The 27,994-nt window shown below is 46.8% G+C and overlaps 2 protein-coding genes across 3 annotated transcripts in view; one reads left to right on the plus strand and one right to left on the minus strand.

Moving 5' to 3' along the window:
• Positions 1–283: 283 nt before the first annotated feature.
• SNAP29 (synaptosome associated protein 29) lies at positions 284–27,284 on the minus strand. Its single transcript, XM_043558201.1, has 5 exons — positions 26,465–27,284; positions 17,046–17,242; positions 10,913–10,998; positions 8,428–8,526; positions 284–3,627 (listed from the first exon to the last, which is right to left on the minus strand). Exons 1-5 carry the CDS (start codon positions 26,699–26,701, stop codon positions 3,470–3,472), a joined length of 777 nt encoding a protein of 258 aa, XP_043414136.1. The 5' UTR covers positions 26,702–27,284; the 3' UTR covers positions 284–3,469.
• Positions 27,157–27,994, plus strand: part of PI4KA (phosphatidylinositol 4-kinase alpha) — a 113,818-nt gene continuing 112,980 nt past the window's right edge. Inside the window, exon 1 of one of the 2 annotated variants that reach the window (XM_043558196.1) lies at positions 27,157–27,400. In XM_043558196.1, coding sequence (XP_043414131.1) covers positions 27,176–27,400 — 225 coding nt within the window. In that variant the 5' untranslated portion in view covers positions 27,157–27,175. The remainder of the gene's footprint in view (positions 27,401–27,994) is intronic. The other variant, XM_043558197.1, reaches the window with a different exon arrangement.

The raw sequence follows: 27,994 nt of genomic DNA on the forward strand, positions 1-27,994 counted from the left end.
GCCATGATGTAAGAGCTGAGTAGTTATGACAGATTGTTTGGCCTGTGAGCATAAAACATTTACTCTCTGGCCTTTTAGCACTTTGCCGAGCCCATATCTAGACAGTACTGCAATGTGGTCAGGGAGGTAGGAGACAGATCAGAAGAATACTCTGAAAGATGAAATGAGAAGGTTTCAAGAAGGAAGCTTGTTCATAGGGCAGCAAGGACCAAATATATGAAGACTCAACATGAAGGAGTCCCTCCACCCACTCTTTGAAAATGACTATGTAAGAGACAGAATCTGATTTTAAAAACTTCACATTTTATTTTCCAGAATATAGTCATTTGTTGAGTTGAAGGCATGGAGCTTAGGGGCTGTTCTGATAGACTCTGAACAAAGAGCCTCCCCTCCGCCCCCCAAGCACTTTTAATGACTGGCTTATCATTCTCTATACAAGACATTTCATCATCAGAGCTGAAGATGCTAACAACAGTGGTAACTTTACAAATTCTGAGAAAAGGCCTATAGAGGCAAAAATGTAAGCTTTTTTTTTTTTTTTTTTTTTTTTACTAAATTGGTGTAGTGTACCCTTAAAATGACATATTCACAAACAAAAGTTAGAGAAAGAGAAATAAAAATGCACTTATGAATTTTCTTCTTGCCACCTGAGTTAAATTCAGGTCTCCTTTCCTACAGAATGCAGAAAAGACAAGGCAGCTCCACTGGTGTTGTTACAGATCACTAGATGTTAGAAACTGTTTCCTCTGAAGAGAATGTACTTATTTTTAAGTTAGTAGCACACTTAACATATAACCAACCTGAAGTTAGAAAAGCCACTTTTTTGAAGGCACAGTTTGTTTCCAGCTTGACTGTGGAAATAAGAACCTGTCCTATAGACCCTATCTGGTAAGAAGGGTGAGTTCACTGCTCTTGTCTGTGGTAACAAAGCTCACCCACGGCCAACTCCAGCCTGGGCACCTTGGAGCGCCTCCATGAGATAGGTATGTCATCTAGTCTAGAGGGTAGAATGTTCTTTTTGATCATAATCATCATGTGCAAAGATTCTGGAGGCTCCATGTTTCCCTTTGTTCTCTGAAAATGCAAACAACTTTGCTTAATAAAGTAGAATCGGCAACTGGTCCTTTATGGGCATGTGAGCAGGAGTGAAGACCCAGCAGAAAGAAGCTGGTGGCCAGCATCTAGCTTGGAGAATCCCTTGGCCAGGGCCCTAGAATAAAAGGGTCTAAACAAGAGTGGATTAAATATACGTCTAATGTGTCAGAAGACCATTTCTAGAAAAGTGACGGTGCTTTCCTTTCATATGCTTGGGGGTGGGTAAAGAAAGAGTGGGCGGGGGGGGGGGCAACTGGCTTCAATTATCTAACAAAAGACAGGGAAGGGGCAAAATATTCAGTGCCACCTCGCCTCAGGTCACTGAAATCACTAATCTCATTATACAAATGGAAGACTGTGGAAGAGAATGTTTGTGGCCTTTACATGTATTTATTTGAAAAATTAAGTTTAGGCCTGAGGTATAATGACTAATCTCCATGAGTCTCTGCCTGATGAACAGAAACATCTATGATGACATACATGGAAGGTGTTAGAAAAAAATCAGAAACAATTAGGAGTGGAAATATACACACAGGCTGCTCTGCATTCTGGCCTCATGCTTGTCAGCAGCCTTTTTGCTGAAAGTTCTCTGAACTCATTTTATCTGGGTTAGGTATATGTTTAAAATTTTTCCTTTTACCACTGATCAATTGAGTGATCAGCTCATCTGATAAACATCTAATTTGACCACCTCTGTGTTCTCATGTGCTGGGATATTCATAATGATGTTGCTCAGACTCCATGAGGTGGCTGGAACATGACAAAGTTCTATCTGCCAATGGAAGCTGTGTTTTTAGGAATATCATGCAGGGATGGAACTTCTACAAATGAACTGCTACATAAATACTTTGCTGTAGCACTTCAGAGATTTCCTTTGCTTTAAGGGACTTTGTTTATAGGCTCCAGAACCAAACTGGTGAAGGTCACACAGACAGTGCCATGTGTCAAGGTGAAGCACACTATTATAAAGTTTCTGACCTAACTGATCTTATTAAAATCAGCCCCTTTCACCATCTTTTAAAAGTTTAATTAATTTGCTTTTTAAAAAGACAAGGGTCTTATAGCTTCAATTATTCTGTTGGAGACACCAACACCGAGACAGTAATCTAATTACAGAAGTCAATTTTAAGTAATGTCACTTTACAAAAAAAAGAATCACTTAAAAGCATTAATTAAAATTTATTTCTGTAATCAGATTAATGTCTTTGTGTAGAATAAGCTGGGCCACTTAAAATGATAATGTCTGGGCTTTTTTTTTTTTAAAGCTAAGTCATTCTATGCAAGTCAGCATCGTATGTGGAGTATCAGTCCTCAAACTGGGTGGCAAAGAACCAAGTGATGAGTCAAGTCATCTTGCAAGAAGAAGAATGGATAGGAATCTTAGGCAGGTCAGGGGACCCCAGGCACTGAATAAACACTGCCATCCCCAAGGCTGGGTCAAGGTGCTCCCAGAGGGGAGGAGCACACAGTGTAGGCATGGTCTGTATGATGCTCCATTCCCACAAACTGTAGAGGGCCCCCAATCGACTAGCTGGATAGACTTGAGGCAGTGCTGCACCTGTCCCTAACCTCAGACAGCGACTTAGAAGTGAGAGTGCACGGGGAAGCAAGGCTGAGCCGATTCCCTGCATATTTCCAGGCATCACAGAGAGCAGGAGGATCTGAACACCTCCTATTAAAATGCATGCCAAGGATGGAGGCCAGGAGGGAAAGGTGACATTTGTCAACCAAACAGCAAATGCTGATACTTTCCATTTCTGAACACTAATTCTTTTAGGGTGTTGAGAGGATCACAATGTGAATCTAACACTGATCCTTTCCGGGGGGTGGTGGAAGGGTGTGTTGAGAGAATCGCAATGTACTCAGTGTGTGTGTGTGGGAGTGGGAGGATCGTAAATGGTAAGCCAAGGTGTGGGAAGGACCATCCCCCACAAACAACTGGCTTACACAGTCTCTCAGTGCTCTGACTCACCGTAAGGCCAAGAAATGAGAAATACAGCAAACAGGAACAGAGGTTGGTGGTTCCAAGACTGAAATTCTGCCCACATCTTTCCATATGCTTGTTAAATTGAGAAATGCAACTTTTTCGTTCTCATTCTGGCATGGTAACCAAATGCCCAAGGTACTCAGGGCCATGCTACTGTGCTCAGACTACAGCTCTGAGCATTTAGTTCAGAGAATCAAGAGATGATGGCTCTAAAAAAAGTGGGACAGACACTTCTCCTAACAACATCTCCTAGGACCCACTCTATAATTATAACATTTGCAAACACATGGTACATTACATACTAAAACAACATAAATGAAATTTTGGGGAGTTTAAAAGATCTTTCGGCTCTTTTCGTCACAATGGAGTGGAACTCCTTCTCTGTCTTTAAAGTTGCCTAACTTTTCTTTCTGTGCTTTTTATATTGACATCTAATTTGTCCACTTTGGTTGTGAGGCGGTCAAGAATGTCATCTTGCTCCTCAATTTCCGTCTGCATCCCCAGGGCTATGTCCTTCAGCCGGCCTAGTCCCATGGACAGCTCATCTGTGGGAGAGGGAAAGGACACGGGGCTGAGCAAAGTCACAGCATTGCGGCTGCTGTGTGGTCCATGGCAGGTGCTCAGCAATACTTACACTTACAGAGTCCTCCTTCTCATAAGATAGATAAAACTCTAAGGCTTTGGTTACATTTTCCAAAACACATGCAAGTAAAAAGAAAACCTGCTTACTCCATATAAAGTAATTTGCGCTTAATGTTGAAGCCACTCCTCCCCCAGGTGTCAGCCTAAGATAACCACTGTTTGTACAATGCTGTTTATCTTTTTGTGCTTTAAAAAAATGCATCTAGATCATAATTTTCAGCTGCCTCTGAATGTTCTAGTAGATTGCAGCATATTGCAAGATCAGTTAGTACCCAAGGAAAAGAGAAGTACAGAGGGATCTGGAAAACACATTCCCTTCCCAGACCCCATGATGAGTATCTGTGAGAAGTATGTAGGTAACTAATAGCCAGACCCACTGGCTTGTTCTTCAGGAGCAAAAGCCCCATGTTGGTGGGTAAACTCAACATTGCCAGCTTTCCTTGCTTCCATCTCCAGCTCTCTAAAGCTCGATCAAAGCACAGTTCTGGATTAGGAGGTATGAGGATTCCTGTTTGGAAACACATCTGAGAGATGGACCTGGGAAGCCCCTGTCCAAAGGGAGCCCCTGCACCCGGGTTGCTCCTGCCCTAGGATCCCCTCAGAGAAGGCTGCATCCCACCCACCCTTCCACTCTGCAGGTGGCAGGAGAAATAGGGGTGTTATCTCTGCCTTGCCACCTGGGGTACTCTCCCAAAAAACCCATGAAGTGCAAATGTTTCCACTGCACCTGAATGCTGTGAGGTCCTGTCACCTCTGTTACGAAAATTCACATTTTCCCACATTAGTTCATTCTCAGCTACCACTGCTCAGATCCACAAACATATCGATGCTGTATATGTCCTGCGGGTATGACATAACCTGAATCTGGCTGGCACCATTTCCTTCGCTTACTCTGCAGCCAGAAAGAAGACAGTGGACTCTGCACAAGCAGAGGGATCTCTGCAGAGATCCCTGCAGTCCAGGGTCCCCATGTCAAAAGGAACAAAGAGCTGAAGGTCCCTTCAGATATGCCAACTGGGGCAAGACCCAAGGGGACTATGAAACACACGACTTTTGGCAAAGGTTCAGTACTAGCAATAGGTTACATCACTACTGCTGAAATTCAAGTCCAAACACAAGGGGTCAACGTCCCACTTCTAAGCAGGGCAAGTGCAGTATGGGGAGAAACCCAGGTCAGTCCCACTGGGTCTGAGTTCAAATTCTGACCCCTTTCCTAATCTGTGCTCTAGCCTTCCCAGGACTCAGATCATAGCTGAGGGGAATCTCCTTTGAGAGGCAGGCCCCCAGGGAGTGGCTCTGCCACAACTAGCCACTCTGGTGTCAGGTTCCTTCTGAACTCATTCTATTTCCTTCCATACGCTGTCCTGTGATGAATATTTTCCCTTTGTTTCAAATAATTGTAAAAAATCACTACCACATCTGTTTTTAAGACGGATAACATCTGTAAAGCCGTGGTTGGACTTAACAGTATATGAAGGGAGTATTGGGCAGAGGTGACATAAAGGTGAACTAGGATCAATGCGAACTGAAGGGAGATGCTGGAGGCACTGTGGGGTCCCCTGATGGGGCTGAGCCAACTGCAGAGGTGAGTCTTGACTTCAATATTCTGCCAGGGTGGACTTAGGTAGTATGGCCTCTTCCTGGGATTCATGGCTGTGTGTGTATATGTGTGTGCGTGTGTGTGTATGTACGTATGTGTGCAATGCACAGAGTGGAAATGGGGGGCATGCCCAGAGCTGCCCTCTGTCCTTTTACTAGCAGCAGCAGGCCAAGAAAGAACTAGAGGGAAGAGAGAAGAAGAGGTGCTTCATAAGCCTTCTTGTGGCTAAATTAAAGATAAAACATTAAGCAAAGAAAAGTCAGGTTACACAAATACTTGGCCCTAGCACCACAAATCTAAGCAGAATCAAATTTGTTTTTAAAATTGTCCTTAGCTCTATGCTTCTTGAATTTATTGAAACCTTTGATCTTGTATTCCATGGAGAGTGAAACCTATGAGGTCACCCCAAGCGTCAGGGAGTTTGCTGGTTGTTGGGACAGCAAAGAACAAGCAATAAGTATACCGAGATTAAAAAAAAAAGTATGTGATAAAGTAAAGCCACCCAACAAGGGAGCTGCCGTCAGAAGGGAACTTGCACTAGTCCCTGGGATAAAGGCAGGGGCCAGGGGGTGTGGTAGGAACGAAGGAGCAAACCTGTGAAGGGTAGCCAGGCACAGCCTGTGTCAGTGGGCCCAATGGCTCCTGAGTGCCACCCTAGCCCTTCTCGGCATGCCACACATGCCTGCCCAGATTACAAAGATCATGCCAATTGCACCCCCTTAGCCTCCAGGGATGGGCTGTACTTACCCCTTCTTCCTGCCTCACTCCCTAAACTCTGTACCCTTCCATAGGTCTCCCTCCTCCTCCTCTCTTCAGTTGGCACCAGTGACACCATTTGGGTGGGGAAACCTTCAGTGGGGAAGACTGAGGGCTTCAAGTCCCTTTGTGTGGCTCTGGAGTGGTCACATCCCAGCAGATGCACCTTCTGGCTGAGGCCTTTGGCTCTGGAGGGCAGAGTCCAGAGGACCCAATAAAGAGCTGGCTGCCTGGGGCTTTCCTAGGCTCTGAAGGCAAAGGGCAGGTGGAGTTTGGGATGGAAGCCTGCCTGAGTGTGTAGTGTGGAGATGGGCCCTCTCCCCTGCTACCGGCGGGCAGGTTTAGTGCTGACATTCACACCGAGGGAAACTGTGAGCTGTGGGTGGGCGAATTAGTTCTTTTATTGTTCCTGCTTATGTCTATTTTCTACAATTGACATCTTATTTCCATGGAGATTTCTTTTAATGCTCAGGAGGAGACTTCTTTTCCCTGTGTAATTCCATTCTAGCAATCCAGCTACAAAATGCAGCGAAAGATTTACTCATAGGATTATAATGATTTGCTCCCAAAAGGATCATATACAATAGAGAAGGATGGAAATAACCTAAGCGTCCAAAAGGAGGGGATGGGACTGGTGAAGTGGGGCTTGTCAAAAAAATTTCAAGAAAAAAATTTTAGTGTTCAACACGTAAACGAAAAAGGCAGGATGTAATACTAAATGACCCCCAGTACTGTGACGTCGAATACACACACGTGTACACATGTACATCCAAAGTAGATGATACCAAATCAGTGGCTACCGCTGGACAATAGGCTTCTAAGTGTTTATTTCCTCATGGCATTTACCTAACTTCATAATTTTTTTTTTCTCTAACTTCATAATTTTCTACAATGAATCTAAATACTCAGAAACAAAGGCTAAATGTTGACAAGAAAGTATATGGATTTGTCTAACATGCTGTAATGCTATTTGCTCAGGGCTCTGGAATGGGCACTGCTCTGAGTAAATAAGGGAAGGGGCCCTCAGTGTCCCTCCTGGGGTGGGGCGGGTGGGGGGAGAGGAAGAGGAAGCCTAGGCACAGATGCCCAATGTGCATCACCAGGGGTCTCAGTTTTGTCTCCTACTAGATACCTTTAAGGTAGGGGGAGATTTTACTTTGGATCTCACCCACTTTGCCATCTCCCAACAGTGGTGGGAGACTGATGGAGACCCAGGTAGCCATGGGTTCCTGTTCAGGGGGTGAAGGTTGGAGGGGCAGCACATCTGAGACACCACGTAGAATGAACTCATGGAAACTGCTCACACGCCTGCTCCTACTGCCCACACACACTCCTCCACTTGAACTTTAAGTAACTGGCTTCTCTCCCTTCATTCAAAAATGAATCATCAAGTGCTTGCCTACTAGGCCAGGGTAAAGTGATGACAATATAGAAGTAGTCCTGTGTTCCCTGGAATTTACAGTGTGGTTGGGAAGACACCAGACGAGCCAGCAGATACAGAACTAAGACAGGGCACAGCACGTTAAAGCCAGGCCCACAGCATGAGAAGGAGCCGGCCTGCAAACAGCGGGGAAGGACACTCCAGGCAGAGGCAGGAAGGCAGTTGGAGCCACAAGTGACAGGGCAGGAGGGGTGGAGAGGCAGATGGGGCAAGAGGCTGGGCAAAGGACACAGAATTCAAGGAGCCTGGCTGTGTGGCCAGTGTCTGCTGCAGTGGCCACATGAGTGGCCAACTCTTACAGACCAGGCAGTTCCCTATGGGATTTATGGTGTTGCTCATCTAACCCTCTCCCCAATCCTCAGAGACAGGTTCTGTTCCTGTGCCTGGTGTACAGGGGAGATGATGGTGATGGGGTATTCTCAATGCTGCACTGTGTGGCCTCCCAGGGACTCCTAGTCCCTGTGGCTGTCATAGCCCAGATGAGAGGTAAGGATGGACAGAAGTAGACTGACTCCAGAAAGAGAGAGAGAGAGAGAGAGAGGGCGAGGGAGAGAGGGAGAGGGAGGGAGGGAGGGAGGGAGGGAGAGAGAGAGAGAAGGCGAAGGAGAGAGAGAGAGAGAGAGAGAGAGAGAGAGAGAGAGAGAGAAGAGAGTGTGAGGGGGAGGGAGAGAGGGAGAGAGGGAGAGGGAGGGAGAGAGAGAGAGAGAGAGAGAGAGGTGAGATAGCTATGACTCATATCTCATATTGGATTTGACATGTAGGGAAGAAGTGGCAGACACCACATTTTGGTCCTGAGAAACTGGTGGTTACTGGTGTACTGGCTGGGCCCAGCACAAGCTGTCTGGAAGACAAGTGTTCTGAATAAGTGACCTGAGGAGGCTGGTGTAGCTAGCCTTCCGGTCTTACCTAGATTACTGTCTATCTTCTGGTGATAGGCTCGAAGGTGTGGGTTCTTTGGGTAAGCCTCAGTACTCGCAGCAGGACCAGCCCCTCCAGGGATGGAGTCTGAGTTTGGAAAGAAACACCAGGAGAACGGTTAACTAACATGTCTTGAAATACTGCTTCACAAAATTAATCTTTTTTTTTTTTTAAGATTATTTGAGAGAGAGAGCATGCGAGAACAAGTGGGGGAGGGGCAGAGAGGAGAGACAGAATCCCAAGTGGATTCCGCGCCATCCACATAAAACATGATGTGGGGGTTGAACTCATGAACTGTGAGATGATGACTTGAGCCGAGATCAAGAATCGGATGCTTAACTGACTGCGCCACCCAGGAGCCCCACAAAATTAATCTTAATCTGGAAAACGGGCAGAAGGGATGAGGTCACCCAAAGAGGTGAGTGTGGGGATGGATAAGGTGCATGAGGGAGGAGCACTGGGCAGGCTTGTGGGGCAGGGAGAGGAGCCTGGCGGGGGGCAGCCCTTTTGGAGATCAAAGACCCTCAACCTACAGTTACCTGGTTAGACAGACCCTGGACACGAGCCGGGGAAAGGAACAGAGACTCATACAAGTAATGAGACATCAGTAGAACTACAACAATGCAAAACTACTTGGGGTTGTGAACAAGGTCTACAAGACGAGGTTTAAAACTCAAAATAGCAGGGTGCCTGGGTGGTTCAGTCGGTTAAGTGTCGGCCTTCACAGCTCAGGTCATGATCTCATGGTTCGTGAGTTCGAGCCCCACATCGGGCTCTCTGCTGTATGCACAGAGCCCACTTCAGATCCTCCATAACCCCCTCTTTCTAGCCCTTCCCTGCTTGTGCACACACTCTTTCTCTATCAAAATAAATAAATAAATAAAAACTTAAAAAAAAAAACTTTAATTAAAAAAATCAAAATAGCTATGTTGTACAAATGGGATTGTGGATGACTTCTCTTCCTGAAATGTATTTCTATGCTGTCTTTTCACTTCAAATAAAACAAGCAAAAAGAAATGTCAATAATGCACATTTGCCCCAAATCTTCCTTGAACTGCAGTTTCTGAATGCACACAGAAAAGCCCTATTATCCCAGTTTATATCTTCTGGGGAAACTTCTCTTTCTAGACTTAGTGTATTTCCTCTAGCACAATCTACTGATATGCATGGTATCCTTTTTTTCTTTTTGACTCTTAGGTTACTACACACAATACAAATTAAAACTCCCTTTAATGCCTTAAAATTTTGTCTTTTGGGTGCAGGGTTCCTTTTCTACTTCTTCAGGGTATATTAAGCTTGGACTTTCCGTGGGTCTTACACATTTTAGTTTTTTTTTTCTCTCATGTCTCCCATGGCTTTTGCCTTTCCACACTGAACTGTGTTGATGTCCATCTTTCCTGACCCCCAAGCTCTGCTTTCATCAGGCTTCTTCTTAGCTGTGTCAACCAAGAGTAGTGGGTTCCGGAGTGTCCACCATGAGCCCTGCTTTCCTTGAAGGTAGCACAGGAAGCATCTGGTTTCTAGCATGCTCCAATGCGCCTGGACTTCTAAGGGTCCACAGGGACTCCCAGGAGGCCTAAATTCCTTTCCAGATAAGGGGTATTGTGTTTCTGGGACTATCATGTGATAACAAGGCACTAGGACATCAAATACAATCGACCTTGCACGCCTGTTCATGCTGCTGCTTCTCCGCCCACTTGGGCTTAGGAGCTACACGAGTCTCCCTGTGTTGAGCAACAACTACCACAGACTTATCCTTCAGTTCTGGGAGTCAGAAGTCCAGTAATGGGTCACACTGGGCTATAACTGAGGAGTCAACAGATTTGTGCTCCTCCTGGAAGCTCTTGGGGAAAATGTGATTCTTAGCCTTTTCCAGCTTCTAGAGGTTGCCTGCATTCATTAGCAGCTGGTCCCTCCCTGCATTTTCTGAGCTAGCAGCCAAGCATCTTCCAGTTTTTGACAATCTCTCCTCTGCCTCCCTTTCCACTTATAAAGGGCCTTTGTGATTACACTGGGCCCAGCCGGTTAACTCAGGAATAATTTCCTGTCTCAAGATCAGCTGATTAGCAACTATAATTCCTTTTTTGTCATATAACCAGATATATTCATTGGGTGTGGAGACTGGGACATGGGCATCTTTGGGGGGCTATTCCCCTTACCACAGGGGCTTTCTTACAGTTTTTTTGTCTCTGCTGGAAGAGCTTGGAGCTACACAGGGTAGGAACTAATGGTGGGCAGGCTCATTTTCAAGGGACACAGGCCCCTACTTCCTTATTTCACCCTCCACAGAGTGAGGGATGAGCCATGCCTTAACACACACTTCCAGCCCCCTGGGAGTGGCACTGGGTCCCTAACAACTTTTACCCATGACAGCAGCTGGGGTTTCTGCTGTCCCCAATCCACCAGGACCAACACTAAATCCAGAGGTCTCCCCACAAAATCCAAGTGTGGCCAAGCACAGGTCCCCACTGACCTGAATCATTCAGCTTCCTGAGGTTTGGATGGCTGGCCTGGTACTGTGCCTCCTGTTCCTTACTGGTACTTATGGCTTCTTTCAATCTTTGGATAAAAGTCAAGAAAAGAGAAAACTTAGAGAAAATACCTATGACAGTGTAGTTAGTCTTTTCAAGCAATGCCTCTGGGTAAAAAGCAAATGCCGCCTCTGACCAAAGCAGGGATATTCATCAGCAGCTCCTGGCAGTCCTGCCAGCATCACAGCGAGCTTTTGAGACACCTGCTTTAGAAGAACGGCATCTGGTTAGGTGGCCCTCACTCAGGAAAATGAGAATCCCAGGACCAGGGGGAAGAGAAGCACACGAAAAGACCAAATGGATATCTTCAGACTAGGGGTCAGCAAACCGTGACCCGTGGGCCAAATCTGGCCCACCACCTGTTTTTGCACAGCCACTGACAGAGAGCAGCCTTTATAGATGACCACTGGCAATGGATTATATGACAGAGAACACTAACTTTGAACCTCCATCAATAATTTCATTCTCCCCATTAGATCTGTTATAAAGAATCGTACTCAATTATTATTTTCATTTTTTGAATTCTGTCACTAAAAAAATTTTTTTTGTTATATAAATCCCTACAAAATATCTTTGATTTTGCTTCCTGGCCCGCAAAGCTCAGTCTACCGACTCCTGCTACAGATAGGGACTTCTCTTGGTATGTTGGAGATCCTCACACTATGCCTGACACCCTGCTGAAACCCTGCAGGCATGAAAGGGACTCTCCCTCCCCTAAACCTGAGCCTCCTGCATAGTCTGCTCTTCTCTACCCTGCTGACCGGCAGCCTGGCCACTTCATCAGCCGTGCTGGGAACCAACCATTCTGCACGTAGGCCCTTTCTCTGTACAGCTCCACTCCCAGCAAGCCATGCAAACATCTTCTGGATCCCCTAGAGATCCCCCAAATCTGGCCCCTCCTTCTGGCTTGTCTCTTTATCCTTATATGGATGAGCCTCCCACCTTTCCAATCCTTATCCAAAGATGCCGGGCATCTTTCTGACATAGCCTGCATGAACCTTTCTGGTGAAAGTCTTTAATGGCTCCCCACCAGAGCAAGCCTGGACCTCATCGGGCTAAAGGCTCTGTAGGTGCCCAGTGCTTCAGCAACGTACAGAACAGAGCAGAGCCTCCTGAAATCTGAGGATTTCATTACTCAGAAGCAGTGACTGGAGGGCTAGAACACACAGCTGGTTTCTATAAGCACAATTGTGAGCCCCATGTATGGCCAGGCCAGTGCAAGTGGGAGGTGTTTGCAGCTGAGCCCACCTGGCTACTGCCAGCCTATATACCGCAAAGCTGACTTCTTTCCTATGTACTCATATATACATGGTAGTAACACTTAAATGATCAAAACTTGGCTTCTTTGTGAAAAATGGCTCCTCACACAAAAGCCAATTCTAGGGATAGTGACAGAAATGGTAAGAAAGAGAAGAAAGAAGTCTAAAAAGAGTGGTGGCTCTTGGTTAGAAACCAAGTCTTAAATAAACTAGAGTTTTACATTTAGGGAGTGGTTAAATCTATGATCTGAACGGACCTCCCCAGGAGCTTTAAATGGAAATGGGAAGCAGTAGCTTATGAAGCTTTATCAGCAAGAACAAAAATGGCTTAACGAAAAACAAATACAATTTAGAAACCAAAGGGTTTGGGTGATAAGGATATACACAGGAAAACAAGTGACTTGACAGAAGTCTGAAGAGAAGAAAGTTCTTTTGAAAGCTTTCATATGAGAATATCCCTGCATTTATGGAATAGGGGTTTTTTGACAGAATCACAGATTTAACTTATTTTATAGAAACAATTACACATTATAGTGATTTTTGCAAAGTTAGGGGTGTAGGAGCTCACGGATACCTTTGCAGCCCAGGCTTCAATGTCAAGAGCCTGCTGGGCTCCCGCTCTAGAAACAGCCAATATCATCCCTCATCCCAGCTTCTCTTGTGCTTAGACTGTCATGTGTCTGCCACTTTCCCCTCCTTTAACTGGCAAGCTCCCGTGCAATCCTGAGTCCATGTAAAAGGTTGGTGCCTCAGTTCCCAGGGCCAAGCCCCCCTCCTGTGGGCCTCCACTGCATCACTGATCACCTGCCTCCTCTGCACCTTCCAACAGACTGACCTCTCTCCTGCAGCTTTGCCTTCTAGGACAGGCACTGGCCTGCAAAGCATGAGTGCTTGGCACCCATGAAGGAAGGAACCCGTGTAAGGCCACTGGATCAGCCTCTCCAACAAAGCTGCATGGATACCTTCAATGCACATTTGGGGAGCAGGTGAACTAGAGTCAGTCGCTTCATTTAAGAGATTTCCTTTCCTGCATTTACTAAAGAATGGCAAGAACGCAACAGTTGACTAGAGCTGATCTCTGGACAGAAGGCCAGATGTGGCAGGTGTCATCAGGCACTCAGAGGCTCACCTCCCTGAAGTAACTCTGGCTGCTTCACTACTGGGACATCTCTGTCAGGAAGGCCTCCAGTTTTCAAGATGCTCCCCGCAGAAGTTAAGTTGCCTTAGGAGCCCCAGGACTTTAAAGGCTTTTATGGCGTGACTAGGGCCAGGTGGGTGGATGCGGGGGTGGGGCACAAGTCCTAAGAAGCCTTTGGGAAGTGGCATGTGGGACACAGGAAAGCACCAATCACAAACCTGTCAGCTTCCCACTTCTCCCAGGGCTGGCTCTGCTGCTGAGCTCATGTGAGGTACAGAGGTCTTAGTCCAAAGCAGACATTTAAACTTCCTACGTAACACAGAAACTCAAAAAGGAGGGCACAAAACATCGTTCTGATTTGTGTACTGCAAACCAAACCAAACCCAAAAAAAAACCATTAAAAAAAAAAAACACAAATAAAAAACGCCAGAAACTATGCCAGTTGGTGGAAAAAAAGTGACAGAGATTTGAAATTAGGGTCAACCTGGAAAATTGGGGATGGGTGGGGATTATAACTGAACCACAAACAAACCCTCATGACCTTGGCTAGTGTATCCACAGGAAACAGCCTCTGGGGCCCCCACCAATCACCTTCTCCATAAGTCCCAACAACTCGCCTGCCTGGTCTTTCTGCTACAATCCCCACCCCCATTCCTTCACCCGCATTTGTTTCCCCCCAGCGCTACTGTGAGCTGGAAATAGTTTCCTAATTTCTTCTCTACCATACCTATGTCCTAATCTGGGTAACCACATAGATATACATACAGGTAAACAGTGACCTGTTTAGTGGAAGTGTAAACACACTTAAGATGTGTGTATTGTACTGTACATCAGGTATACATTTTTTAAAACATTTTATTTTTGAGAGAGGGAGAGAGAAGGAGAGAATGAGCGGGGGAGGGGCAGAGAGAGAGGGAGACAAATTATCCAAAGCAGGCTCTGAGCTGACAGCAGAGTCAGATGTGGGGATCGAACTCACAAACCTCGAGATCATGACCTGAGCTGAAGTCAGACACTAAACTGACTGAGTCACCTAGGTGCCGCAGGTATGCATTTTTTTTTTTTTTAAAGTTTATTATTTTGAGAGACAGTGCAAGTGGGGGAGGAGGAGGGATGGAGGAAGAGGGGGAGGGAGGGAGAGAGACACAGAGAGAAGAGAGAAACAGAGAGAGACAGAGACAGAGAGAGAGAGAATCCTAAGTAGGTTCCTCACGGTCAGTGCAGAGCCTGACGTGGGGTTTGAACTCATGAATTGCCAGATCATGATCTGAGCCTAAGTCAGATGCTTAACCAGCTAAGCCATCCAACTTACTCTTTTTTTTTTTTTTTAATTTTTTTTTCAACGTTTTTATTTTATTTTTGGGACAGAGAGAGACAGAGCATGAACGGGGGAGGGGCAGAGAGAGAGGGAGACACAGAATCGGAAACAGGCTCCAGGCTCCGAGCCATCAGCCCAGAGCCTGACACGGGGCTCGAACTCATGGACCGCGAGATCGTGACCTGGCTGAAGTCGGACGCTTAACCGACTGTGCCACCCAGGCGCACCCCAACTTACTCTTAGGTAAGAGCTGGACAACTCTTGACTTCGGCTCAGATAATGATCTCGCGGTTCATTAAGTTCAAGCCCTGCACTGGGCTCTGCGCTGACAGTGTGGAGACTGCTTGAGATTCTCCCTGCCTCTCTCTCTGCTTCTCTCCTGCTTGCACTCTCCTTCTCTCTCTCTCAAAACAAATAAACTTAAAAAAAATTTATCTTAAAAAATCGCTCTGTATTCCAGATTAAAAAAAATTTTTTTTAAATTTATTTTAGAGAGAGTGCCAGAGCTGAGAAGGGGGCAGAGGGAGAGAGAATCTTAAGTAGGCTCCACGTTCAGTACTAACCCTGACATGGGGCTCGATCCCGTGACCCTGGGATCATGACCTGAGCTGAAATCAAGAGTAGGACACTCAACTGACTGAGCCACCCAGGCGCTCCTGTATTCCAGATTTGAAAGATAAACAGAGAGACATGGATATGAAACCTGTACATTAATGTTACATCAAACGTTTCTCTGGGTTAAATGGAAATAGGGTACACAACCAAATGAACACTGTAATTGCCACTATGAAAACACTGAAGAAGGGAAAAACAAAGTTTTGGGGTTTCATGCTATAGCAGGTAAGGTACAGATTTTTCTATAATGACTATATTGTTCTATAATAAAAAGTAGATACAATGGTCTGAGAAATGAATAGTAGTAATCTATGTCAATAGAAACTTGACTCTTAACTTCATACGTGTGATATTTAAATACCTGCCAAAATCTTATGTATGATTTATTATACCTCTAACTGAAAATTTTGAGAAAAATAATTTCTAATTTTAAAATAAAAATTAATGGTGGGGTGCCCGGGTGGCACAGTCAGTTAAGCACCAAGTTTGGCTCAGGTCATGATCTCACTGTTCATGAGTTCAAGCCCTGTATTGGGCTCTGCACTGATAGCCTAGAGCCTGGAGCCTGCTTCAGATCCTGTGTCTGTCTGTCTGTCTGTGTCTCTCTCTCTCTCCCTGCCCCTCCCCTGCTCGCACTCGGTCTCTTAAAATAAACATTAAAAAAATAAAATAAAATAAAATAAAATAAAATAAAATAAAACAAAACAAAAATTAATGGCCAGACTGAATTAGATACGGAAATGTTAAATATAAAGACTTTTTTTATTTTGAGAGAGAGAGAAAGAGAGAGAGACAGAGAGGGGCAGAGGGAGAGACAAAATCCTAAGCAGGCACTGTATTGTCAGCACTGAGCCCAAAGTGGGGCTTGATCTCACAATCTGTGAGATCACGACCTGAGCTGAAATCGAGTCAGATGCTTAACCAACTGAGCCACCCAGGCGCCTCTAAAGACTTTTTAAGGTACACCTGGCTGGCTTAGTCGAAAGAGCATGTGACTCTTGATCTCGGGGTTGTGAGTTCAAGCCCCATGTTGGGGATAGAGATTACTTAAAAATAAAATCTTAAAACAAAAAAAAATTCTGGAGTGCCTGGCTGAGTCGGTAGACGTGTGGCTCTTGATCTCAGGATACTGAGTTCAAGCCCCATGTTAGGTATGGAGCCTACTTAAAAAAAAAAAAAAAAAAAAAGACTTTATAAACAATTTAAAAAATTCTGTGAAATGAATCACATTTATACTGATTAAGCTTTTTGAGGTGAACATTCTTTCGACTTATAATTACTGGAGCAGAAATTTAATTTTATTGGAGACCCAATTTATGCAGACCGGATGTCAATCAAATGAACATAATCAGAAGCCCTAGAGAAATGTTTGTTTCAAAATGTGTGAAGAAAGGGGCACCTGAGTGGCTCAGTTGGTTAAGCAGCCAACTTCGGCTTGGGTCATGTTCTCACAGGCCATGAGTTTGAGCCCAGCTTTGGGATCTGTGCTCACAGCTCAGAGCCTGGAGCCTGCTTCAGATTCTGTGTCTTCTCTCTCTGCTCCTCCCCTGCTTGTGCTCTCTCTCTCTCAAAAAGAAATAAACTTAAAAAAATTCAAAGCGTGTGAAGACAAATCCCTCACAATTGGTAACTTACCAAGACCTTGGATCCCTTTAAGGCACTAGAAGTGGGTTGGAAATCTTGACTATTTGCACTAAACCCCACTTTCAGCTGCTTCATATCGGGATGGCTAAAGATCCACTCACCTGCTACTGGCCTGGGGGGTGAGGGGTCCATTCTGCTCTGGTGGTGTCTCTGTTGGTTTGGATTTGAAGTAATTGACAAGCCCCCCAAACATGCTCTTAATGCTGTTAATGTGCTTCTGGCTGGTCTTCAAATCTTGATCCATCTTGTCCACCATCTTCTCTGTGCGTTCTAAGACGCCTCGCTGACGGACGAGCTCCTGGGGAAAAAAAGAGGTGATGGCATTATATTATACCATTTTGTAATTTTCCCGTCTCTGCAGAGGACCACACACAGCAGGTTTGTCACAAACCCTCAGTGAGCACATATAGGCACAGACGCGGTCATCTGTGAAGAGCACGTTATCCTTTCCGACAACACGTTCCTTTTTCTGCCCTTCCCTGTCCTGCCTCTATCTGCTTTCTTTCATATTTGCTCTTGAGTTCTTTTTCCCTCCTGCCCATATAATGCTGGCTCACAGGACCATGTTAACATGGATGAAGGGTGCCGGCAGGGGCCAGAGTGCAGGGCCTGGACGGGCAGCACACTTTCTAGCCCTCCCCCTTTCCTGGCCCCCATAACCCTGTAACTTTACAGGCTTTGACCTGGCCCTGCCATTGGCCTATGGCTCTTATACTCCCCCTTTTCACATATGGGATTTCTACTGGGACACTGGAGTCACCTGGCCCTGGCCATGTCTTAAAATTATTTCACAGGCTAGGTTCTGGGTCCTTTCTGGGCCCTGTTATTATCTGATTCCAACTCATCCATAGTTTCAGCTTCAAAACTTAAAACAAATGTGACTCTGTCCCAGGGCCTTTTACATGCTACTTTCTTTCCCTGTAATAGGTCTTCATCCAGATACTGGTATGGCTCTATTCATTTAATTCAGGTCTCTGCTCAGAGGCCATTCCTCAGAGAAGTTTTCCTGAGCATCTTCTCTAAAGTAGAACTTCTATCCTCAACCCACCTCTCTACACCCTCAACCTACCTTAGTTTTCTTTACAGCATGCAAGCTCCATGAGACAGGGACCCACTTTTTCACTGGGTCCCCAATGTCTCACCCAGAGCAGCAGCTTGCTGCAGGACTGCCAAATGGATAAGTGAATGACACTCTGTGGCCACAGGGAGAGCCTGGACCATATTCCTCAAGAGCTGAAATGATTCTGGTGGTGGATGTGAACTCACCACCTCAGCAACACTAACACCTTCCTTTCTTTGTGCCAAACTTGCTTTGGCCTCTATTTCAGGCCATTCCAGCCATGTTTTCTCTGTGATCTGCCTTTCCAGCCAGAAGACTCTCAAACTTTCCCTGTTTTATTTACTTCCTGAGGCAGCCCCTGCCCTCTTTTAACCCTGCATCTGCTGTGGTTCAGCAGTTATATTAGCTATGGCAGGTAATCCTAAGAAATTTCTCTCTTAATACCTAAAAACAGAGTCCTGAGCAAATTTTTTTTAACATTTATTCATTTTTGATAGACAGAGTGGGGAGTGGGAGAGGGGCAGAGACAGAGGGAGACACACAATCCAAAGCAGGCTGCAGGCTCTGAGCTGTCAGCACAGAACCCAATGCAGGGCTCAAACCCATGAACCATGAGATCATGAACTGAGCCAAAGTTGGACGCTTAACCAACTGAGCCATGCAGGCAGTTGGAACTGAACTCCTGTTGGAAATAAACATGTAACTTCTAAGCTTTAGGCAGTTGGAACTGAACTCTTGTTGGAAATAAACTTATAACTTCTAAGCTTTACAGCTTTGAACATTTATTTTTCACCAGCTCATGAAACATGTCTGAAGAAACCATCAGATTTTTTTTTTAAGCAAAAGGAAAACTCTTTTCTGGACTGTGGTCAAATCTTATGAGGGCTCATTTTTAGAAAGAATAAAAAACAACAAAAAACAAAAAACCCCCAGAGCAGCTAATTTATCTAGAGTCTCTCCTTCTTCCAACACCTCAGTATTGTTAGCTTCTGTCCGTTCTTTTTTTTTATTTACCTTGAGAGAGGGAGAGAGTGAGCAGGGGGGCAGAGAGAAGGAGAGAGAGAATCCCAAGCAGGCTCTGAGCCATCAGCACAGAGTCCAATGTGGGGCTCAAATTCATGTGAGATCCTGACCTGAGCCAAAACCAAGTATCAGATACTTGACTACCACCCAGGTGCCCCAACTTCTGTCCATTCTAAGGTAAGTCTTTTCTGGAATAAGGCAGAGATGTAAATTAGGATAGAAATGGTTTTCTCAAGCATTCACAGGTTTTTTGAATTGATGTATTGCTCATAGTCCAGTCCCACTAGCCTATTTTTCCCACTGCAGAAGATAAAGCATGTGCCAGGAGGTGGCCTGGCAACTGGGGGTGGGAGTGCTGGTCAGGACTCTGTTGTACTAGGAGGCAGGTCCTTGGCCTCCCTGACAGTGAGGTCTCTTGTGGTGGCGCATCTCACCAACCACTTGCCCTCTCGCCTCAGCCTCCCGACCTCAATTTGGAGAGTGGCAGCAGTGACCAATAGCTGACAAAATCTTCCCCAGTTCACAGTGAGACCTTATTTCCTTCTGTTCACAACTGACACAGTCTCTCAAAAACTCTTGAGTCTGTGCCACTGTGCTGACTTGGTAAGGAAACCAAATGTCTTACTTAGATGTTATGATCGAAGTGAAGAGAAATCCATGAGGTGGCCTGTCTTGCTGTGAGGCTGGAAGGCCAGTGAAGTGAGAGCTATTCTGGTCTCTGGAAGTGTCTGTGAACTGGAAGCTGGTGTTCACCAAAGGTGATCTTCTGATCAGGAGGCCAGGAGAGGAGGAACTTCTGCTAAACTCCTCCTGAGGCCGAGGAAAGGACCAGGCTCCAAGTGCTTATGACCTAGTTCTAACTAAAGAGAAAGAAGGGCTTGGCAGAGCAATATCAGGAATGCCAGGACAGAAAGGATGAGCTAGGTAGACCCTGCACCAGCCATTATGAAGGCAGGCCTCAAACACTCCAGTCTCCAGACATCCTCCTATCCCCTAAAAGGGGGGCCATGTCCTATCATCATTGCTCCCTTTGAGAATGGAGGTCATCAAGAGACAAGGGTGGCTATCGGGGGGAGGGGGCGGAGCTTAAGAGAATGGCCTCAGTGTAAAGGGTATGCATGCAAAGCTCAGATGTCAGCATTACAGGCGATCCACCCTCCTCCTCAGCCCTGAGCTCCAATAGGAGTTTTCTTTTTTTATTAATTTATTTTTAAATTTATATCCAAGTTGGTTAGCATATAGTGCAACAATGATTTCAGAAGTAGATTCCAATGATTCATCCCCTATGCAAAATACCCAGTGCTCATCCCAACAAGTGTCTTCCTTAATGCCCCTTACCCATTTAACCCATTCCTCTTCCCAGAACCCCTCCAGCAACCCTCAGTTTGTTTTCTGTATTTAAGAGTCTCTTATGGGGCGCCTGGGTGGCTCAGTCGGTTAAGCAGCCGACTTCGGCCCAGGTCATGATCTCGCGGTCCGTGAGTTCGAGCCCCGCGTCGGGCTCTGTGCTGACAGCTCAGAGCCTGAAGCCTGTTTCAGATTCTATGTCTCCCTCTCTCTGACCCTCCCCTGTTCATGCTTTCTCTCTCTCTGTCTCAAAAATAAAATAAACATTAAAAAAAAAAAAAAAGGGGGCGCCTGGGTGGCGCAGTCGGTTGGGCGTCCGACTTCAGCCAGGTCACGATCTCGCAGTCCGGGAGTTCGAGCACCGCGTCAGGCTCTGGGCTGATGGCTCAGAGCCTGGAGCCTGTTTCCGATTCTGTGTCTCCCTCTCTCTCTGCCCCTCCCCCGTTCATGCTCTGTCTCTCTCTGTCGCAGAAATGAATAAACGTTGAAAAAAAAAGTAAAAAAAAAAAAAAAAAAGAGTCTCTTATGTTTTGTCATCCTCCCTGTTTTTATATTATTTTTGTTTCCCTTCCCTTATGTTCATCTGTTTTGTATCTTAAATTCCTCATATGAGTGAAGTCATATGATACCTGTCTTTCTCTGACTGATTTCGCTTAGCATAATATTCTCCAGTTCCATCCACGTAGTTGCAAATGGCAAGATTTCATTCTTTTTGATTACTGAGTAATACTCCATTGTATATATATACCACATCTTCTTTAACCATTCATCCATCGATGGACATTTGGGCTCTTTCCATATTTTGGCTATTGTCAGCAGCACTGCTATAAACATTGGGGTGAGTGTGCCCCTTTGAAACAGCACACCTGTATCCCTCGAATAAATACCTAGTAGTGCAATTGCTGGATCGTAGGGTAGTTCTATTTTTAATTTTTTGAGGAACTTCCGTACTGTTTTTCCAGAGTGGCTGCACCAGTTTGCATTCCCAACCAAAAGGAGGTTTTTAAAGTTAAACTAGAAAAAGAAAATGGTCAGAGAAAAGATCTGGTTGGGCCAATGGTACTATGCTGAGGGACAGCACAGAGACAGGGGATGTCTCAATTTCCCCTTTGGTTTGTGGCTCTTGTCAAACAGGGATTCCTGATACAGCAAGAGGAAGCAAAAGACAGCTGAAGACCCTGTGAGGGCATACTCTGTCCTATATGAGGCAACTTCTTGCCAGATGGGTTATGTCCCAGCTGTGAGGGTGTGAACACGTCACACAATCCTTGCTGATAGAAAACACACACAGACAGGGGTCCTGCAAGATATCCACCAACAGATATTACTCTCTGTCAGCCACAGTTCCAGGTGCTAGGGATTCAGGGGTGAACTAATCAGCCCCAGATCTCTGCCCTGACAGAGCTTACAGTCTTGGTGGAGGGCACAAAGAGTCAAGTTCAATTTGACTTTTCATTGGTTGACGACACTGCAGTGCTGAGAATCCAGAGAAAGCAAGCTTACAGTCTCTCGGGGTAGGCAGAAAGAAAGCTATCCTACACACACATGATGGCCGCTCTGCCAGGGTAGGCCCCTCACAGTGACTCCTTGCCTGACTTAAGGGGGGGGTGGGTGGTTAGGGAGGCTCCCTGAGGAAGTGACATTGAAGGGGAAACTGAAAGTTGAAGTTAGGGAGGCAAAGGGTTGGGATGTGGCAAGAGATTCTGGGCAGTGGGGAAGCCCAGAGCAGCAGGGCCAGCTGGGGGAGCTGAGAGAGGAAGAGAAATGTGAGCATGAGGTGAGGGAGTAGGAGGGATGCCAGGCAGGACCCAGCAGGCATCACAGAGGGCAGCAGTGACCACTAGATCCCAACTGCAATTCACAGCTGATGCATCTCATAAGGTCAGTCGGGTCTAGTTGTCCTCCTGACCAGGTCAGGTCCTGAGGTTCTGAGGGAAAATATCAGTACTAAGGTCCTTGTATTGAACTTGTAATTAAACTCTGGTATCGAGGGGCAGCTGGGTAGCTTAGTTGGTTGAACGTCCAACTCCTCATTTTGGCTCAGATCACGATCTCATGGTTCATGAGACTGAGCCCTGCATTGGGTTCTGTGCTGACAGTGCAGAGCCTGCTTGGAATTCTCTCTCTCTGCCCCTCCCTCACCTCTCTCTCAAAATAAATAAATAAACTTAAAAAAAAAAAAACAACCAACAACTCAGGGGCACCTGGGTGGCTCAGTCAGTTGAGCATCCAACTTCAGCTCAGGTCATGATCTTGCGGTTCATGAGATCGAGCCCCACACCAGGCTCTCTGCTGTCAACACAAAGCCCACTTTGGCTACTCAGTCCCCCTCTCTCTGCCCCTCCCCCACCTTGAAAATAAATAAACATTAAAAAAAGAAAAAATAAACTCAGATATTGAATGATAAGTAGGTGGAAATCAATCTGGAATCAGTAAGCTGAATCTAGAAACTTGAAATTCATCTCCATTATGTCACTTCCTTTCCAGTGGAACACACACATACACAAGAGCTGGTGGGGACACATGAGCATGGAACATGCTCAAAGTGGGGCCCCGTCTTACTGCAGTACTATAGAGTGGATATGAAAACACAAACCTAGTCTTAGATTGCATGAAAATCCAAGGGCAAAGGTGGAGACGCTGGTGCTCCCCACCGCATGTGTGCAGGCTGACTGGGGGCCCACACTAAAGGACTAACTCAGCAGGCCTGCGCTGTCTACATCCTGCATGTTCTAAAGAAAGGCCTTGCCTGGCTCCCTGCCCTTAGATTGCCCCAATAAAAGTATCTTTATTTACCTGAGTCCTTAGGGTAGGCCAAATAGTTTATGCTAACAATGTGATTTATGATGGGGGCTTTCAGCCACATGCTTGACCTCTGGAGGGGTTAAACACTCAGGTCTGCCAGTCAGGCAAGTGGTCAGCCATGCCTACATGGTTGTGTGATGGCCTACCAAACACCACTTCCATTCCATTGATGTTACTGCGCCAGCCTTCAGACTCTGGTCTAACATTTATTGCTGGACTCCCCTGAAATGAGATCCCAGGTTTCACAAAACTACACAGGAGCATGCTCAGCTGCCAGAGGGAACAAGGAACACCCTGGGCAGGCATGTCTCCACAGGCTTGCCCAAAGGTGCAAACAACCCAAATGGCTATCACTAGGGGACTCGCTACATAAATACAAGTCATTCATTCAGTAGAATATGAAACAGCTATTTGAAAAAAAAAAAGAGCAGTGCATTATAGATAGCTGGGGAATAACCTCCAAGCCTATTAAGAAACACACAGACTAAAATATACAGAATGTGTCTGCTTAAGTCAAAATTATTAAAAAAAAAAAAAGTGGGGTGCCTGGGTGGCTCAGTCGGTTGAGCATCTGACTTTTGGTTTTAGTTCAGGTCATGATCTCACAGTTGGTGAGTCCGAGCCTTACATCGGGCTCTGTGCTGACAGTGTGGAGCCTGCCTTGGATTCTCTCTCCCTCTCCCTCTCCCTCTCTACCCCTCCCACATCTCTCTCAAAGTAAGTAAGTAAGTAAGTAAGTAAGTAAGTAAGTAAATAAATAAATAAATGGAAAGGACTATAGATATGTCTCTATAGAGAGAATACCTCCACAAGGACACTGAAGGAATTGATAGTAACTGGTGGCTGTGGGGGCAGAGGAGTCGGAGGAAACTTCAGTCTTCTGTGTGTTCTAAATTTTAAACTATGTGACTAGATATTGCTTCATAATAGCTAAACCATATATAAAGAAAAGAATAAATAAATTATGCCTGCAACACAGAAGAATTGCTGAGTGGCCTACGAGCCTCTCTATGGTTCTGGACTGTGCCTACCAGGCCAGTTGAGTACAACCTGCTCTGCTCTAATTCTGGCCCCTGGTGGTCATGACCTGTGGCTAGACTCCTTGTGAGAAACAAACCTTGTCAGGTTTCATAGGAGGAGGGCAGCTCTCCTTCTCTAGAGCTGACCAGACTCAGTAATTTTCCTACTTCGGCCAACCTGGGATGATGTCTTCCCAACCTGATATTTGCAAACTCTTAATCCTCTATAAGAACCTATCATGTTTTGGCATGGCTCAGCACAGGGGCTCTATGTTGGGAGGTTAGCAGGTGACTTGGGTCGGCTGGGAGCCACAATGTATACTCAGTGGCAGGAAGAGCTTACCAGCCCCAGCTCCATTCCCATTCTGACTGGAATCAAAGAGTGATTCAAAGGCAGTCTGGAGAGTACAGAGTGGGGTGGGGAGGGGGGAGCTGACCATTCCAGCCTCCCAAGGCCTCTGATAATTAAGAACTGACTCAATCCTGGAAAAATTCAGTGTCACTATACTGATGACAGTGCCTGTCTGTCACCTACCCAGTCATGATCATAATGTACCTCTCAGAGCAATGCCAACTTGGCTCAGTCCAAGCCTCACAAGCCTGAGGTGCCACTCTGCCTCTGTTCTCACAGTCCCCTTTACACAAAGAGAAGGACCTTTAGGGGCAGCATGGGGGGGGGGGGGGCGGTGTCACCACAATCCATGTGAAACCACTCATCTCTATTATGTTCGTGATTCTCCTTCCCTCTGAAGAAAAGACTTTCCTCTGACCATGAAGGCTCCTAGGCTGCCTCCTCTGGGCTCTTTCCTTGAATGCAACCTGTGCATCACTTCCCTACTGGAGCCCAGGAGCTTTGGTGGTGGGCTGGTGCCTTTGCATTGCTCCTCTCTGCCCTAGGAACATCCCCTCTTGCTCTTCTTTCTCCCCCTCCTCACTCCTGTCTAAATCGTAGTCTTAAATACCAGATTCAAGTTTATCCTTTGCCACGATTTGTTATCATTCTGATTTCCTATTTCATTTGTTCTCACCGTTTTCAGAGATGTCCCTTCACACAGTTCTTACTTGGCTTCCTTGGACCTGGGACCCGCAATTAAGTAATTCCTCTAGTAGGGCCCTAAGACCTTAGGCAATCTTCCCAAATCTTAGTCAACATTTTTCATTTAAACTCAAACACAGGAATCTAGTAGATATGAGATATAAAAACTACACCTAAATTTCCTTAAGGAGACCAAAGACAGGAAGATGGGCCAATGAGAGATACTGTAATAGGGAGAAGCAGGGAAGGAAAATAACCAACAAAGTGGCAATGGAGAAATGACCCAGATGACTATTTGAGAAATTAATCAACATACCTCAAACTGCCCAACACTGTAAGTAATCAGGTCAGAATAAACTTTGCCAGAGAAAAGAGTCACAGAGACCCACAGAGGAAGACAACATTTTAGCTTCCAGCACTAAGTTTCAAAGCTACAACTGCTTAATGGGGTGCTTGGGTGGCTCAGTTGGTTGAATGACTGACTCTTGATTTTGGCTCAGGTCATGGGAAAAACAACAACAACAACAACTACAAATGCTTAAAATTAATCTCAGCTCATATACCAGTGATCTACTATTACATTTTTAAGAACTTAAAAAAACAAAAAAACAAAACAAAACAAAACCCAAATGCTCCAACAAAACCATTTCATTAGTAGGCTAAGGAGAAAATGCGGAGCCTAAGGAAGAACCATTCTCACTTAGGGTCCCTGAAATCTTCTATGGGTGGAAAGAAGAATTGACAAAGGTGAATTGGAGCAATGGACTGTCACAAACCATACACTACCTAGGGCATCTTCATCTGGATTTGGGAAGTAAAGGCAAGGCCCTAGACTCGACCAAACTTGGATTATGGCTTACTCAGCAATTGTCCAGACAGACATCATCATCTCTACTGGCAAAGTGGAGAAGTGGTCAGTGACAGGAAAGAACTCAAGTCCCATTTGCTGACGCTTCACACACCACGCACAATCTTCGCCCATTCTGGGTCACTCAGGGTCTCATGGGTCACTTCAGCCATTCAGGGATGGGTGGAGGGCAGGAAATTATATAAAAGAAACAGAAAATCCATTTCCTTAACCCGAGCTCTGCTAATAACTATGGAAGATTACTGGGGGCAAACTGCCTCTTTCAAGCACTCAAGATACACACCTCTTTGCAAAGTGAACGTTTCTTGACCCCGTGTGACAATTCAGACTGGTAGGGCCGCCCAGCCCTGCCAAAGACTCACCTCGGAAGAGGCGACGCCTATCCTCTCGGACTCGTACATGAGGGACAGGGACCTGTTGGTGCTGGCGGCCGTGGCTTCGGCCCTGCGCATCACCTCCTGCCGCAGGTACTGCTGCCTGTCCGTGGGCGCGCCGAGTCCATCGGGGAGGTCATGGTCGTCCTTCCACGGGGCCGGCCGGGAGCCCTCATCCTCTGCGTCGTCGTCGAATGGATTGTAGCTTTTGGGGTAGGCCGACATGGTGCCGCCGCTCGTCTCGGTCTGGGCAGGAAAGGGAGGTGCGTGGCCAAGGCGAGGAACGGCTTTTGCAGGCCCGCAGGGGTCCAGGCCGCCCTCCCGAGGCCCTCGGGAAGCACCCACCGCTCTGCAGCCCCTAGTCTCCGCGGCCCAAGGTCCAGAGAAGTTCTACGCTCCTCCACCCCACGGTCGCGGAGCGAGCTCCTTCCGCCGGCCTTGCGAGGGAGGCCCCGCCTCCGGAGCTGACCATCTTGCCCGGCGGCTTGGGGGGGACCACGCCCTGTGTGCGCGACCTCAGCCTACCCCTCGGTTTGTCTCTCCCCTCCAGCGGTGGGATCACCCCACGGCCACGCCCCACCCAGTGTCGCCAACAGAGGTCACGTGGCGGGGAAGCCGGATACCGCCGCGCCTGCGCCGTGAGTTCTGTCGCTCGCAGGCCGGTGCGGGAGGCCTGCCGGCACCGCTGCCGCGCGCGCGATGATGGCGGCGGCCGTGGCCCGGGGAGGAGGAGGCGGAGGAGGCGGAGGAGGCGGAGGCGGCGGCGGCGGCGGCGGCGGCGGCGGCGGCGGCGGCGGCGGCGGCGGCGGCAGCAGCAGCAGCAGCTCTGGCTCCGGCTCCGGCGCTTCACGGGGCTTCTATTTCAATACGGTCCTATCATTGGCCCGCTCCCTGGCGGTGCAGAGACCGGCATCGTTGGAGAAGGTAGCCTTGGCCGCCTGGGCCGCGAGCTGACAGGAGAAGCGGTTTAGGGTGGCGAAGCGAGGGGGCGGGGCGAGGGTCTATGGGAGATCGAGAGGGGGTCTCGAGCTTCCTGTGACTGGAGGGGATATGTGATGGGAGGGAGCCGGCGGGGTGAGGAGGCCCATGGGCCTGGTGAAGAGCGCTGGTGAAGAGAGGAGAGTGGAGGGACTTGGGCAGGGAGTGGGCTGGGCAGGTAGGGACGTTGCGGGTGGGTGGCGGACGAGGGACGTGAGCTACTGGCCAGGGTTTGGGGTTTGAGCCGAGGGGGCACCTTGTGACATCGCAGGGGCAGGGGCGGCAGGCAGTGAGAAGCAGTGGGAAGAGCAAACGACCAGGGTTAAAACCTGGGGCTCTGCTCCCGACTTCCTCTGCTTTTTATTCCGTGACCTTGGAGAGATTTCTTTCTCATAAAATGGAGTTGCTTTCACCTGCTTTCCCCACTTCACATCATTGTGAAGGGCAAGTGGAATGGTAAATCTGAAAGTGCTTTCTAAGTCTGAAAGTGCTTTCTAAAATGCAAATCCGCGCATTGTTTTTCCGTGAAGTCTAGAGGGA

Source organism: Prionailurus bengalensis, chromosome D3, assembly GCF_016509475.1.
Source record: "Prionailurus bengalensis isolate Pbe53 chromosome D3, Fcat_Pben_1.1_paternal_pri, whole genome shotgun sequence".
Lineage (NCBI taxonomy): Eukaryota > Metazoa > Chordata > Mammalia > Carnivora > Felidae > Prionailurus > Prionailurus bengalensis.